This window comes from Rhodamnia argentea, chromosome 11, assembly GCF_020921035.1.
Source record: "Rhodamnia argentea isolate NSW1041297 chromosome 11, ASM2092103v1, whole genome shotgun sequence".
In the NCBI taxonomy this organism is placed as follows: Eukaryota; Viridiplantae; Streptophyta; class Magnoliopsida; order Myrtales; family Myrtaceae; genus Rhodamnia; species Rhodamnia argentea.
Genome location: NC_063160.1, coordinates 21,424,564 through 21,440,916, shown reverse-complemented (window position 1 = coordinate 21,440,916; position 16,353 = coordinate 21,424,564). Strand labels below are relative to the sequence as shown.

Here is a 16,353-nt window from a genome sequence, read left to right as displayed (position 1 = left end):
TTCTTGAAAGTCGTACAACATATAAAATATAGAGCATAAATAGGCCAGCCTCTCTTCGGACGATACGTTGAAAAAGTAAGTTGAATTGTAATTAAAAAACTATCAATTCGAGTCCGAATCAAATGGGGTTTTCAAATCATAGTAGAGATTGTCAAACTCCTCCCTTTGTCTTTTTGCAATTAGTTATTATAGGTCCCGTTCCAACTTCTCTTTCTTGGGTCTTTTCTCAGCTTGATGATCAATTGATCAGCATATCGTTTGGGACGGGACCATATGTAATTCTCCGTGAATAAATACAAAGTCCCTTCCTAATCCTCTGCAGAGGAACACGTGCTTTCCATCACACATCACCATGTTACGTGCAAGAAACTCTGTTTCGAGTGTTACAGCATGCTGATCGAGACAACCGAAAGTGAAGAAAAGGAAAAAAGGGGATGTAATACTAGCCTAAAAGAATAGAATGAATGGAGAAAGAAGATAAAAAAAGAGTAAGCGGGAGATTGCATCTGAAGCTGTGGAGCATGACGCATGTGTTCCTTTCCGAATGCTGAAAGCGATTTCTCTCGTGCGAGGCTAGTTTTGATTTTACCTTTGTTTTGCGATGAGAATCGATCATAAGTTGTGTTGCTTTTAATTCTTTAGGTCGAATGTGTCGGTTGGAGATAACATTGCGAAAGAGCGAATTCAATCTCCTTAAGTAAGACGTTTGAATTTGCTGGTAGCACCTGGGCGTTGGGAACTGGTTTCACCATGACCTGATGTGGTCCTGCCACAAGAACGTTTCATCTTTTTTATTTCAGAGCATTGTTTAGGGTAAGATCTAGATGCATTTGAGAGTTGAGAATTCATCTAATTCCCCATTTTGTATATTCGATGTGACATTCTAGTTGTGAATGGGCTGTGTCGACCTATTCGTATTTGGATTTGGTAAAAAATGATCCGATTCAAATTGACCCATTTAATATATTTTGATCCATTTTTATGCAATACAAATCTAGCGACCCATACCCAACCTATACTAAGGATAACATTTATAACTTTTTAAAAAGCCATTATAAATCTTTTTATTTTCTTTTCCCTTTTTTGTCTTACGAAATTTGGCAAGGGCTTCACTTAAGCCTGTTAGGTGACCCAGCTAAGCTCGTTTTTAAAACTTATGGTAATCCGATGTGGATTAATGCGAGACCACGTAAACATACGCTAAATGGATTCTTTAAAATGGTCAGTGCATTATTTGAATAATAAATCTATATAGCATAGTCTCTATAGCTACGGGGGAAGATGATCTGGCCTTGTTTATTAGAGGGCGATATAGATTGAAGAAGTTGATGTGGGGTGGCTCCATGTTCATGCTATGGTTGATGGAACCCCAAACATTTATCCCAGGCAGGTCGTTCCGGCTTATAGAAGTCAGTCTACTATTCTGCATCGCAAACTTGGACGGTTGAACTTTTAGGGACTTTTTTAAGTCCCCTCACCATCCAGATCGATAAGCGCTCGTGCTCAGATCTCCTTATTACCTACCATTCATGGCGGCCTTGGAAGCTAGGTTGAACTGTGCAACGCTGCAATGGCGGTTTCACCAGCAAGAACATAGAAATGGGTAAAGCTTGTGTGCTTCCGTTGACGGATACGTAGGGTTACTATCTAACCGCAGATTTGCTGAAACTGGCGTTACCCCTCTTCTTTTCTTGGAAACTTTCGTTTTCTTTTTGTTTGCTCACAGTTCAGTACGGTGAAACCATTATCAAGTACCCAGTTATCATCCACCAACCCCCAGCGTGACCTGTCCACCGAAAAAGAAGACGAACCCGGGGGTGGATGGACAGGACGCGTACAAATGTCGCTTGATGTATGCTAACAGCTAAAGAACAATCAAGTGCAAGTCTCCAAAGATAAAGAACCCTGGCTCCTCTATTTGATAAAAAAACTCGAGGGTTGCAGTTGCACGTCTTGATGTCATTCTAGTGTCAAATGCAGAAGTTGTGTCCCTTGTCCTCCTCGGGAAGTCACTGAGAAGGTGAAACGTCAAATCCCATGTGCCCTGCATTACTGAAGATGGGATTCAGACGGAACAAAAGTTTCTAGGGTTTTCGCTGAAATAGGACACATATGCTTCATATACATTGGAAAGGTCTACCGTATAGTTTCCGTCTCTATGTTTCTGTTTTCGGGTGGTGGTCATTGTATATGTATATATGTTGCACCTTAAGCAAAAAGTAACGACGGAGCCTTCTGTATTGTTAATTCTGCCTTCGAATCTCGAGGAAGGTTGATTTGATTTCGAATCCAATATCTAGTATCGGATTCGAGTGAATTATCCTTGAGGTTCGTATGATAAGCATGCATTAGTAGCTTGTAGCAAAATGATGGTCCGACATGCTATCCAATGTTGTTTTCTGATATGATGTGAAAGTTGATGAAGGTGGCTTAGTTAGACAATGTAAAATTATTAAAATCTGAAATACGGTATTGTTACCTCAAAGTTATGATACACCGATTTAGGGAAAATTGTCAAAAAAAGTTCCAATCTTTTCGCATTTTTGTCAATTCAATTTCAAATCTTTTAAATTTGTCGATCCGGACCTAAACATTTTCACCTTTTACTAGTTCAGCCCTATTGGTCGAAAATCATTGATATGGATGCCGGCCGTCCTACGTGACAACTAGCGCAAGCATGAATAATTTTTAATATAATAAAAAAATATTAAAAAATATTGAATATTTTTTAATCATGTTTCTTCCCTTTATTTTTTTGCGGTTTAGAGGTTGGCGGGGTCGTCGGCCCCTGCTGGCTCTCATCCAGGGGCTGGTGACCCCTGCCAGCCCTAAACCGGCTGGGCCACCGACCTCTAAATAAAAAAAAAATAAAAATAAAGGGAAGAAAAAAGATTAAAAAAATAAAAAATTCAAATTCTTTTATACAATTATTTAAAAAATAATTTTTAATAATTATTTTTTTAAACCCCACGTTAGCGCCGATGATGCCACGTAGGATGGCCGACATCTATATCAGCGATTTTCGGCCAATAAGACTGAATCAGTAAAAGGTGAAAAGGTTTATAACTGAATTAGCAAAAAAGCGAAAGGTTTAGGACTTTTTTTGACAATTTTCCCCACCGATCTATATATATTGTAGAATGAATTCGTGGTTCAGTTTTTGCTCTTCTAACTTTAGGCAAAGATCAATGAAGCCACGAATTTTTTTTTTTTTGGTCAAAATGAAGCCACGAATTTATATTGGTTAAAAGGGACAGCAACCTCTGGCCAAAAAAGAAAAGAAGAAAAGACTAAAATAAAAAGAAATGAACAACAACCAAAGTACAACGTTAAATGCTATCGCTAAAGGAGAAAAGGGTAAAAAATTAGGACTAACTTCGCTGTATTCTCTTTATTTGTTGTTTCTTTACACAGTATATGTTTCTGTAGATGATGACAAGATAAAATAACAACATTAAGGGGAATCAACCCATTCCACGCCGCAGTAAAGAAGTAAGAACAATATTTGGTATGTAAAGAGCGGTCTATATACTTAATGACGATTAGAAAGAGTGTGGACGTTTAAGCAAATGGAGACCGAATCGAACGCCCCATATACTCAAATGTTTGTGGAAGGGAACAGAGTCGTGAAGGTCAGATCAAGGTAGGATAACAGAGGGGGCCGTAGGGTTCGTTGCGTGATTGGTTAGAAGCTCAGTTGTCCAAGCGTGGACAAGACCGGGAAGATGGAACTTGCTGATCGAAGTGGAAGCTGCTGCTCTTCTTTTCACTTGCAAATTAGCTCGGTGCCTCGGCATCCATCAAGCGATTTTTGCAAGTGTCTGTAAGGTCTTAATTGATGCCATTCAACAGAAGGGTCTTTGGCTTGGGATTATTCAGCTTTTCGTCTCGGACGATCAGCTTTCCACTGCTCAGCAACGCGGGATGGAGTTTGACGCGGGCCTGTCGGCCCAACAATGGCGCTGCTCGTGAGCTTACAGATTGGGCTTTCCCATCAGTAGAAACTGTACGTTCTTTTCATTTTAATATTCTCCCATTTACAGTTAAAATTATAGCGTCAGTTGAGTCTTCTTTGCTATATCGCTATAGCATAGGCATCAGCTTGCTTTGTAATGTTTGACGCGTTTTGATGGAATGGAAAGCTTGTTCTAGCGCAAAGAAAAGCGACAAAGTCGGCCACGTAACTTAGTACATCAAATCCGTACACCAGTCTTCGCATACTTGTAATCTATCGAACTACTTAGTAGACACGCGTAGAATACCACTGTATGTGTATTCATTAGACAGAAGATCCATCGAGTGGTGAAAAGCATTGACGGTCTACGGATAACAAACATGTCAGTTCAATGTTCATATACACATGATGAGTTTCGGACACGAAACGGGAGCGACATGGGAAAATGACTGGGGACGAAAGTTTGAGTGAGAAGGGGCACGGCCATTAATGGGGTTGGAGTACTCCTTGTATGCGTTTGCCCGCGCTGGAAATCTATGGAAACCGCAGTGAAGATTCCAAACTATGGAAGGACTAGCCAACATGTATCCTCTCCTTCGTACCACCTCCCCTTTTTGCCCAGGTGGCAAAACCCTAATTCGTCCTCTCGGCCTTCCGGTTCACTCACTTCTCTCGCCCTCAGCCTTGTCGACTGTTCCGGAAACAGCTCGAAAATCATATTTTATTTCGAAAGGCCCCGATCGACAAGGTTGATTCTAGCACGTTTAGTCTGTTGGGCTCCTTGACAAGACATTAGATTTTTGATTAGCGAGATTAATTGGAGGGCTCGGGTCGAAATTGCGATCGCATTTTGACGCTTGGGGTCGAGGGCTGTTTGCATCCCGTTATATGTGATTCTGGCAAAGACATTCAGAAAAGGATAGAAAGTATAGAGTGAAGCTATGACATTCTAAATTAACTCGTTGACAAATTGTACGCTTTGGCTTTGGCCCATTCCGTACCAAGTCTCATGATTTTTTACTTTAAGCATATATGTGAGGTCATTCATCCCAATAGTGTCCCATCTGAGCGCACTTAACTTTGAATTTTTAAAGCAAAGCATTGTTGTTGCTTTAAAAGGCGTCTCTGTGAGTTAATTTCAGTTTTCAGATTTTAATGTGTCCAAGAATCGCTCTCCCCCTGCTCGGTTTATCCCTACCCCATTCGCCATCCTAGACGCCTAGTAGAAGCCCCTCTTTGTGTAGGCCCTCGAGGTCCGGTGATTACTCCCCGTTCTTGTTGGACAGGGTCATTGCAGAAGCAATGTTTATTTTATTCTTTTGGACAATACGGAATTCATGATTGCAAACAAGAACTTGTTCTTCCAGTATGGAACTTTCCTTGTAAGCTTCATACTATAGTAACGTCCAAAGCTTCGCGTGGCCTTCTTGAGCATAGGATGCTTCATGTGCACAGGTTTCATACGAATGGAGTGATTGCCAACATCATCGAGACGGCTCGTACCAAAATAAATACTATTTGCTTCGAGAGAATTTTGTCTGCGTTCACTGCCGCTTAAGACACATGATGCTCTCTGTCGCTATTTGTGAAGAAACTACTGCTAAGCGACGAAGTCATGTACTTCAGTCATATAACCAAAGTAATCCTCGTATATACATAGTATTCTCTTTCGCCTAAGTAATAATGAGTGGAAGACAAGTGCCATTGATTAAGTTTAAGAATTTTGTTCATCTCATTAATGAAATTGACAAGTTTGATGATAACTTGTTTTGTGCTTATCATTTTTAACAAATGTTTAATCTAATTTCTTCTTTTGCCTCATCCACATAGGCCTAATTCCCTAAGAGGGCCCTCAACTTTAGGTCCAATCTCAAATTTGCCCTCAATTTTTTTTTTGTCTAAAAAAAAAACCTCAACTTTAGGTCAAATCCCAAATCTGTTTCGAACTTTTTTTTTTGTCTCGGAAAAACTCAAACTTTAGGTTCAGTCACAAATCTACTATAAACTTTTTTTTGTATAGATAGTTAATGGGGGCAGATTTGATATTAGAATAAAATATGCTGATTTTTTTCTTAGATAAAAAAATTTCAGGGTAGATTAGGAGTGGACTAAAGTTTGAGGTTTTTTCTGAGACGAAAAAAGTTTGAGACAGATTGTAACTAGATTTTTAATTTGAGGTTTTTCTTAAGAAAAAAAAATAAAGTTCGGGATATGTTTAAGATTTGACTTAAAGTTTGAGGTTTTTTTTTTGGGACAAAAAAAAGTTATGGGTAGATTTGGGACTCCCTAAAGTTGAGGGTTTTTTCTTTTTCCAGGGAATGAGGCCCATCCGAATATAATGCAGATTATGCCTTTTTTGAGATTTATACGCATATGATAAGTTTCTGGTCACATTTTTGTTTTTAAGTAGTTGGATTATGGGTCTGTTCTTGTCTTTCTTATGGGTGATCATTGAAGTCAACGCGCCGAGAACAATGATTTATTACATAATCACATCTATCTCTTGAGAGTACTAAGCATTACCATACCTATCTTAATATGTGGACTTGATTTTTTTTCGCCATTCTTTCACATAAAAAGATTGTTCTTTATATATATATTACTGATAATGATGCTCTGACGACCAATTTAAGTGTTACTATTTACTTTTTTTTCCATCCTATTTTAACTCTTCTTTCTCCGACTTTTGTTTTGCCTATTTATAGAGCATCGGAGTCGAACCCGTACCTGTGATACTAGCTTCCCCCCACAATTCCTTTACTAGCAAGGTTGCATGTTTATTGGCCACCAATTACTTTCACGAGCTGAAAAAAGGAAGAAAAGGAGGTTGGATAAGGCTTGAGATTCGTTAATGTCTTTCATGTTTGGCAAAGTTATTTTCTCAAAATTTTAAGCTATCACAAAGCAGAGACCAAAGCAAAGATAAGACGAGGTACGAAAATTAAATTGAAGGAGGCTCCGTTTGTTTCACAATAAATATTTTCTCATTTTTCGGCATTTGGATCGCTTAGGAAAATAAGTGGACATAAAATATATTTAACAATGTTTAAATTATGACAAAAAAACAATGTTTAAATTCAAAAAAATGATTTCTTTTTTAAATATCAAAAATCATTTTTCAAAATATGGCTAGACATCCCGCTTGAATCAAAATCCTCCGCTTGGGCAAGGAAACTCCGACACTCATTCCTAGGCACTTAGTAGAGTGGCCAGGTCCCTAATGTTTGGACTCGGGACCATGAGTCCGGGCCCTGGACCCGGGACCCCGCGCCTTGGTCCGGTACCATCATGCCCGAGACCTTGGTATTCACGCTTGGGTCAATCGAGGCCGGGCTCGGCTCCTCGGCATCCATTCCCCGGTCCATTAAAACCGACCCCAACTCCCATGTCTGGGTGCTCGACTTCTGAAAGCCCGGTCCTGTCGAGAACTTCAAGCATTTGATATAGATAAAAGCCTTATAACAAAATATAGGTAAAAATATTCAGACATAACTTAAGGCGGTAAAGAAGTGTTCAACAAGAATTTATCTCATTAATTTTTTGAATCTAACTTTGTATCTCATACCAAAATATCAACATTGCCTTTTCTAGGTAAGTTTTTGGTAACATATCAACACTTTATGGAATTACTAGCTTTTTTATAGTTTTCAAATTACCAATTTTTTCTAACTTACTTTTATTTTATGGTTTACCGATGCTTCAAATTTATCAACTATTATGTGCGGTGGAATTATCCGAAAAGTTCTAAATCTATTGTACGTCGCCTAATTCTATCATAAACTTTTCAATCTGGCCAATTTAATCCTAAATCTTTCAATGATTTGTCAATATAGTCTTTCCAGTCAATTGTTCTGGAACTCGTTGACGTGGACAATTTTTGTATTTTTTTTAATTTTCTGAAGTTTTTTTTTCCATTCCTTTTATTTCCTTTTCCTTTTTTTTTTTTCTATTTCCCTTCGCTATTCTCTGCCACATGTGAGGATGGGCGGAGGTTGTTGACCATAGGCAAGGGTTAGTGGATGGCAACCTCTGCGGGCCATTCCTGAGGTTTGGAGACAACCGAAGAGAAAAAAGAAAAAAGGAAAAAATTACAAAAATCGTCCACTTCAGCATTGGTTGTGCCACGTAGGATGATTGACGCTGATTGAATCATCATGTTAGTCATTTTTGACCAATTTATTGGTAAATTGTCAAAATATTTAGAATTATATTGACCAAATTGAAAAATTTAGAAATGAATTGGCCGCCGTACAATATATTTAGGGCTTTGTGGATGATTTTCCCTTTACATGAGATTTACCAATCTACGTTTGAGTGACTTATCAACTTTTGTTATGTTATATTAGTTTTAAATTAGCACTCTCATTTGAGTAACTTACCAACATTTTTTTTTTTTGCTTTTTTGTTTTAATTTGCCAACTGTTATGTCTAGTTACCAGTTTTTATTTGCCTTAGTTAGTAACATCTTATCTTTGCCGATATTATTAGAGATTACCAGCATTAATAAATGTGAGTCACGGACTTTTTTCCTACTGAATTTACCACCTAAAACGACGAACTCTCATTTTAAGTTACTAATTGCGTTTACAGAATTTAATTTGCATCTCTTAGCACAACGCCTTAAAGTTAATAATTCTTTTTAAAAAATCGTCAATATTAATTAAAATGTCTAACCAAATTTTCTCCGATAAGTTATCAACTAATTTTGAGATGTCAGCTAATTTTAAGTTGCCAACTATTATTTGAGCTAGGAGAGTTGGAAAGTTCGAAGTGTGGCTTAGTTAGACAAACAAAATAAAAGTCGATAACTTGCTATGAAACAATGGTAGTTTTCGAACGTTAAAAAGAATTGGTGACTTGTTAATAGATATAGTAATTATCAATTCTTCTTAATAGTTACCAACAGTTAGCCCCTGAAGAAAAAAAACAACCGACCGTTCTTTATTTGTCGACTCTTCTCCATAGTTATTAAGATTTCTTTAATCTTACCAACACGGGGAAAATATAAACCAAAAATCCACTTTCGGACACAGAAATCAAACAAACGGAACAGAGACATCTTCATGCTCGATATCGAAACACCATGTGATTTTCCTTCTGATCCCCTACAATGCCCTTGCCCTCCCAACCCCCACAAGACATACCACGCAATTACCTCAGCAAGGAGTACTGTGAGTAGACGATGCGCTTGTCCTCTTTAGGTCGGACTCTTAAGGCACAGCACCCACCTGCATGCATGGCAGTGGACTGACTCGTAAGTGACGAGCATTACCCATCTGATGATCTGGGTGTCTCTCAGTTTGCGTGCAGGGGAGTTTCCATTCCGTCTTTACTGTCGACTGAGGTGGGGCTCGAAGCTCAGAGACAGCACAGTTGAAAAAAACAGAAAAAGAAAAAAGAAGAGGAATCTTCGGGTGGCTCCTTCAGGAATCGGAGCTGGAAGCTGCAGAGATGCGTGTTGGCTTTAACTTCACCTTCGTATTTTCTTCTCTCTCTTTCTTTTTGTTTGTTTCTCTCTTTTGGTCGAGTCCAACTTAAAATATAAAATTGATGGAGGAAAACGGCATGGAGCCATGCACAGACGTCCAAGTCAGGATTGCATCAGCTGCAACTGTGATGGATTCTCTCTCTCTCTCTCTCTCTCTCTCTCTCTCTCTCTCTCTGTTTGTTTCCTGCCCAAAAAAGTTCTGCAGTGTTCCAAGCAGCCAAGTATGGATTTCTGGGTGATTCTGATCTTACCCTGGAAAGCAAGTTGACGAGGATTTGGAACTTCTCTAGTTTGATATTTCTTGATTTTTTTGTGACTAAAGTTTCTCGTGTCGTAGTAAGATTAGAATCGCGCTGAATTCACATCTTAAATAGGTTCATCAACCCCTAACAAAATTCAAAGGACGGAATGACACAAATCATGGGTCTCACTCCCCACTTTCTCTCTGCATCGCTCTCCTTCTCTCCCCCTCTCCTTGCTGCTCGTGTAGGGTCGGTTGTGGCAAAGAGGGCAGCGGCGATGACGAGCGATGCTGGACAGCAGTGGAGTTGGAGGGTGGTCTCCTGTTGTTGAATTGCCGGAGGGCGGATCCAGTGCCGTGTAGCGCTCGGAGGTACATGGAGTACGAGAACAGATAAGTATGTTTCGCTTTCACGAACTGCTTCATGTACCCCTTCTTTGGTCTGCAACGAGATGCCATTTACTCGCTCCCTCCTCTCGAGTAACGATGCTCGAAAAAGCACTCATTTTCTCGTCCAAACAATTTCTTGATCTCCTCTCCTTCGTGGAAGCAATAATTCAAGTCTATTTGATTTACTTGTAAGATCCCCAATCTAAATTTTCCTCTTTCTGAAACGGGTGAAAGGAAATGTATTTTATTTTCGGTATGTAGTGTTATTTGACTTACAAACTTTTGTAAGTTAGGGTCAATGAAATTAGTCAATTAAGTCGAGTCAATGACAATACATGTCAAAAAACAACATTAGCCCGCATCAGTACCGACCAGAGTCGAGGACATAAACCTTCTTCGAGTACGTAGTCGAGGACATAAACCGGCGTCCTCTAATCTTGTTCGTACATAAAACTAAATCTTAAGCAGCTTCTCCAAATATGATGAAGGTGTCTCGGGATTGTAGAGTTAATTTTATTGGGGTGTTGTTCATGCTTTATTGTGACAGGAAAGCACGTGGATCCCGCTCCACACCGAGTGGACGGGAAATCCGGGAGAGCCGCCCTAGCGAGGGTCTCAAGGGGGTAGTGTTCTCTGGACATTAGAGGGCTTTTACGATTTAAGTCCGTAATTTTTTATTAGTAGTTTGGATTTGGACTTATGAATATCTATGCTATATATATTCTTTTTCGCTTGTAAATTGAGTGATGTAACAAAAAATACGAGGTGTTAATTATAGTGGACAATGATCAAATAATGGACATAACCAAGCCCAAGCATGAAACAATGTGCAAATTCATCTCGTCTTTCTTCATAAGTGATAGACTTGATTTAGTAAAAACTATTCAGGGTGTGTTTCAAAACATAACGAGGAGAGTTGATGCATCTTCCGTGCATTCCATGAGAACTCTCTTGGAGCGTCGCCAAAATTAGTCCAAAAGAAAAATGGGTTCGACAATTTGAGGCCCAATGGGCCTCACTTTGGCCCATGGGAGAGCCCGCAATAAACGGGCTCGAAGATGGGCCGGTTTGGTTAACTTGCGTCACTTTCAGTTCAATCCGACCCGTTTGGGTCTTTCATGCAGTCACCCTTTTCACTAGTGCTCCCTATGTAAACATGGCCTCCACCAGAACCCGGTCCAACCCGGCCAGCAACCAAGGACCACCGGCTAACCGCCGCTCAGTGAAGAAGCTGCATCGATCTATGGACTATAGGAGTCACGCAAAAATTAAAATTTTCTTTTTCGGTCACGCACAAAGAGAAAATTAAAATTAAAGATAACAATAAAAATGGCCCAAGCTTCGGCTGGATGTCGATGAGAATGGGCCCATGTCATTGTCGATGCATAATGTTTCTCATTTATTGCTTTTATCGAGATAAAATAACAAAAAACGTCACAATCGGACAACGAGGGCTCCCGACACGTGGCACCGCCCAAATCCTGTCGTCCACAAGTGTCAGCACTCAGATTCAGAAGCTTGACACGTACAGACGTGCCTTCGGCTCCTAAGAAAACCAAGGCACCTTAGTTTGTCGAATCGATGCGGGGAAAAGGGAAGATGTCCCATGTCTGTCTCGGTGGGGCTTTCGATTTCGAATCCGTTATTATATGTTTGTTCTAACTTTTATTGTTTTTGATGCTGTGATTTTGACAAGTGACAAAAAAATCCTCATCAGCTGAAATTAATAAATGCATCTAAGTATTTGTATGTAGACGATAACTTCAGAAGAAAAGACAATATCAATACCGTATGTGACTTTAGATTTTATGAGTTATATTACAAAACTATGAACCACATCAGTCTACTCGTCGAGGATGATCTTATGAGTCTTCCTTGATTTGCTCAAAATCCGAGATGCACATATTCTCAAGGCATTTGACTAAAATAGCTATCAAACTCAAACTCAGAACGTAAGCCCGACTTATGTTCAGACTCAAGCGCAAATCATATTTACAACAACTAGTGATTTGGCTTGGATTTTACACATTGGAAAGAATCAATTTAGATAGTCTCGCTTATTAAATATTATAGCAAAATATTTTTGATTGATTGGAAAAGATAGGATTATTTTCTAAACGAAGAACTCTACTTATGGAAATCAAATTCTAGTTATATGGGCACCGAATCAATGGGAGATTCTGATCTCAATCAACGACTACTTAATCTTTTTTTGGTAATTTTATCCAAAGGATTGATTGGAGAATTGATCCTAAGACTATCCAACGGGTAGATTGGAAAATGAAAAGTATAAAAGGAAACCAAATTAGTGAAGAACATAGAGATTTAAGAATCCAAAATTCAAAGTCTGAAAAGAGCTTTGTTTCTACACTTGTCTTTACTAAGCTTCAAACTGTAATCCTTGAGAGGTTCGTGTTAGAGTGATTGCGTGAGATAGTGTAATTTCTCAACAAGAATATCATCACTCATTGTAACCTCTAAACGATTAAATAATGGAATCCAGCCTCTAAGCAGTCAGTGTGGAGAGTGAACGTAGGCTTGATTTAAAATCGAACCACTATAATTATCATGTGCACGTTTCTTTATCATTGAACATTTTCATACCACATCCGAAGTTCCTTGAATATACGTGAATCTGAATATAACTTGGTAATTTAAATTCCGCATTAATTGTTCAAGTTCTTTAAATTCACCTATTCACCCATCTCTATGTGATTCTACTAGCATCATCAACTATAATTAACTTTGTCTTGTGAATTCCGTATTCAAATCTCAACATCTCGCATTGCTATCGTTCCATGATCAAGCCTTACATTATGTTTGAGGGCTCAGTAACTTGCGTGCAAAAATCATGGTTAGTGAAGTCCTAAGTTAAGAGATGGAACTATGACTTGATAATTACCAACATATCTTTAGAAAATCTGTTGACCCTTTTGCGAGAGGACGAGGAAGCGGGAGACCGTTGGTTGGCAGGCCATTTAGGAACGAAAAAGTTCGTTGGGATCGAAGTCGCATCATTCACTTTTGTTTAATCGGAACCGTATTCGCCTCTCTTTTGTCAGCGTGTGCAGAGCCTGATGCACGTGACCCCCCCCCCTGCTCCCTCATTTCTGACTCAGCTTCGACTAAGAACGCAGTGTTTCATCAGTTTCCCCTTTGTTCTTGTCTTGACGTGAGAATCCTATGAATTAGTCCCTGTCCTCGGGAATTAACAAAGCAACCTCGTAATTAAGTCCATCGTGTTCTTTATGTCTAGGACAGTTTTCATGCAAACCGGAGAACCTCGGAATCCAATGAAGCATCATCCAGATTTTAGGCAGAGCTTGCCCGGTTGTTCACCAGCAGATGTGTTATACAATGTCTGAAATTTGACCCACGGGTGGAGTTAATCGTCGAGGAATGAACTCATATTTGCCGATGATCGGATCCGTTACGCATGTTCAACTCTCGACATCATCAAGTGCGAATAATATCGCGTTCGAGATTTACTTAATCTGAGATGATCTTCCTTGCCATTGGAAAAACGCACTCACATGCACGAGGATGGCTTCAGTGGACTCTTGCTATGGTAATCAAAGGGAAAGAAATAAGGAGGAGAGAGAGAGAGAGAGAGAGAGAGAGAGATATGATTCGTCTCATTGGGACTACTTACTCATTTACACGAAAGTTGAGGCATGTTTACATTTCCCCTGTTTCTTCTACTCTGCTTTTCAACTGAAGAACAGGGTTGTCCCTTGCTATCTGCTATGTGTATCTGGCCAGTCTTGTATCTACCAACACTGATCAGTCTCCCACTTCTTGCAAGTGTACCCCGAAAACTGGGACATCGATGCTGCGGCTGCCGCCATCGTCGCGGAACTGAGAGGCGACCCGTACAGCCGGTTACGCCGGAAAAGATCCTGGTCGTAGTTTGCTCTCTTGTCCGGATCAGACAGAGTCGAGTATGCTTCATGGATCTTCTTGAACTCATTGGCTGACGTCTCTTTGTGGGTCACCCCGACAACGTCAGGATGGCAGACTCTCGCCAGTCTCCTATAAGCGACCTTGATATCGTTGAAGGAAGCGCTTGCGGGAATCCCGAGAACCTCGTACAGAGACGACGCCGACGCTGCCATTTCGGTTTTCACTCCCGGTGGCCTCCTGAATTCTGTGGAAGTGTAAGCAGCCACAGTTCTGGGCCTTGGGAGCCTAGCAGAGGATGAGGATTGAAGAGTGTAATGCGTGTGGATGACACCGGGGTGAACTGGGGATTGAGTGAAGCTTGGAGATGAGGAATACATTTGATACTTGCTGTTGTGAATGTGAAAATGAGGGAGCTTTTCTTGGAGGGTGGCTTGAGAATGTTAAGGTTTTTCATGGGATTTTATAGAGAGATAGAGACAGATAGAGAGAGTTTGAGGAGGGAAGTGTTAACCATGGTTGAATTTGAATATGGTCGACATTGTTTTGAGGCCTTTTCTGAGAGGCTTATCCATACAGGATGCTGACTCGAGAGCTGACTCAGCCAACTGTTTATATGGATAGACCTGAATGTCTTCAAAAGGTCCCCCACTATTTTGTCTTCCTCGTTAATTGCAGGAATTTCTGGGTCATCATCAGTAAATCCGCTTTTTTTACACGTTAATACTTAAGCTCTGAATTTATCATGCACCCAAAAATCAAACGTGTCTGCTGAAAAGATATCCATTCATCTAGATCTTATCATATTCGAAATCAAACAAGAGAGCCCTGTTTCTGTTTTGAGCTTCTTTGTTGCCTGGTTCTGTTTTTATCCATATGGATCAGGATTCAATAAGGGTCAATAGTGACCAAACGGAGATATGCCTACCAAAGCTAAGAGCACGGAATTCAACGTGTCGTTATCTTTATGTCCAGGATAGAAATGGTTCATGTCAATCCACCACCTATGATGCCCCATGCTGAAGCAAAAATCGATTCTATCTGATGTCCTTCTTTACTAGACAAATAGAAGCACGACACCTGGGCATCTTAAGAAATTCCTATGATACCATCTCTCCTATCATTGCATTGGTGCACAAGAGAAATAAAAAAAAGGGAGTGTTTGTGGTTTTTTCCCTTCAAGGAATGTCATTATCCTAGTTCCCTCTGTTCAGAAGACTCAAGGGGAGCTGCTTAACTTTATCCACTCTTTTTTTTCCCCTTTTGTTCATCACCTTTCCTTTTGTCTCTTTTGCCTTGAGCCGTAGATTTAACAAGAATGTAGGGTCTTGGCCTAAATGCACAGCATCAAGCTGATCTCAATTTAATTAGAGTAATGCACACTATACATACACAAAAACACAGGTAGATCCCGGCCTAGCAGCGAGCACTGTACTCAGTTGTTTTTTTACAGCGCACAAAGTGATTTTCTTCTCCTGGTTCTCATCATCATCGCTGTGGGTTTTACGGTCTACGTATTGGTATTCATTTTGAATCCAAGTGATGATTAATTTCCAGGTACAGAGAAGAGACGGTACTTTGTGAAAACAAACAAGAGAACAGAACCCAACCGCAAAGAGCAAAGAAGAGGAAAATGCTTCTCGCTCAGATGGATGTGAATGAACAGAAGGTCCTGACAGTACACTAATCAACTTTAATGACTTGGTTTTGATTTGATATTCCATACTTTAGGAGATCTTTAACATCTGCACTGTAGTAGTCTTGCCCCCACTGTCTCAGGAATGAGTGTGCTGTATTGCTTTTTTGTTTCTTTCTTTGGAAGTCTTCTCATTCTCAGATTTCATGAAGGACTAAGCTTCAAACTTAATGTCAGCATGTTTGTGGAATTAGATTGGATGAAGATTCACCAAATCCTGTTAATACACTTCATTTGTGTGCCACTTGCTCGTATTCCTTGTTGAAATGGAAGTAGGAGGCCGCGATTGCACTACACCAATCCTAATTCTTTCGAGCGAAGCTGGCTATAGTCTGTACTCGTCTTTCAGCTAAGTACCGGTCTGAGCTCGAAAGCCTTAGAGAGCAGCTTTAGCAGAGTTTGCATGCCTCGGTAGGGAGGGAAAGAGATCACCAAAGTTTCAGTTGAGAGCATTGAATTTCCTAGAGCCTCTCTTCCACAAAGGAAAGTTGTAGATCCTTCAGCATCAGATTCTTCATACCATTACAAAAGCTGAAAGAGGAATACAATCACACTCACTGAGTTACAAAATCTTTTCTTGAGTGGTCTTAACTTGAGGGTGTGGGTAGAAAGAAAGCGGAGCAAATCCTATCCTGAGGCGATGTCCTTGGAGTCTTTCGACATTTTTCATATCCATCAGAGAA

The 16,353-nt window shown here is 39.9% G+C and overlaps 1 protein-coding gene across 1 annotated transcript; it reads right to left on the bottom strand.

Annotated features, from left to right (window-relative positions):
* Positions 1-13,567: 13,567 nt before the first annotated feature.
* Positions 13,568-14,423, bottom strand: LOC115735852 (chaperone protein dnaJ 11, chloroplastic-like). Its single transcript, XM_030667278.2, has one exon. The coding sequence runs from the start codon at positions 14,352-14,354 to the stop codon at positions 13,845-13,847; it is 510 nt and encodes a 169-aa protein (XP_030523138.1). The 5' UTR covers positions 14,355-14,423; the 3' UTR covers positions 13,568-13,844.
* Between the last annotated feature and the right edge of the window lie 1,930 nt (positions 14,424-16,353).

Bases quoted from the DNA above. Each gene is read 5' to 3' on its own strand.
- LOC115735852 (XM_030667278.2), bottom strand. From the start codon at position 14,354: ATGTATTCCTCATCTCCAAGCTTCACTCAATCCCCAGTTCACCCCGGT.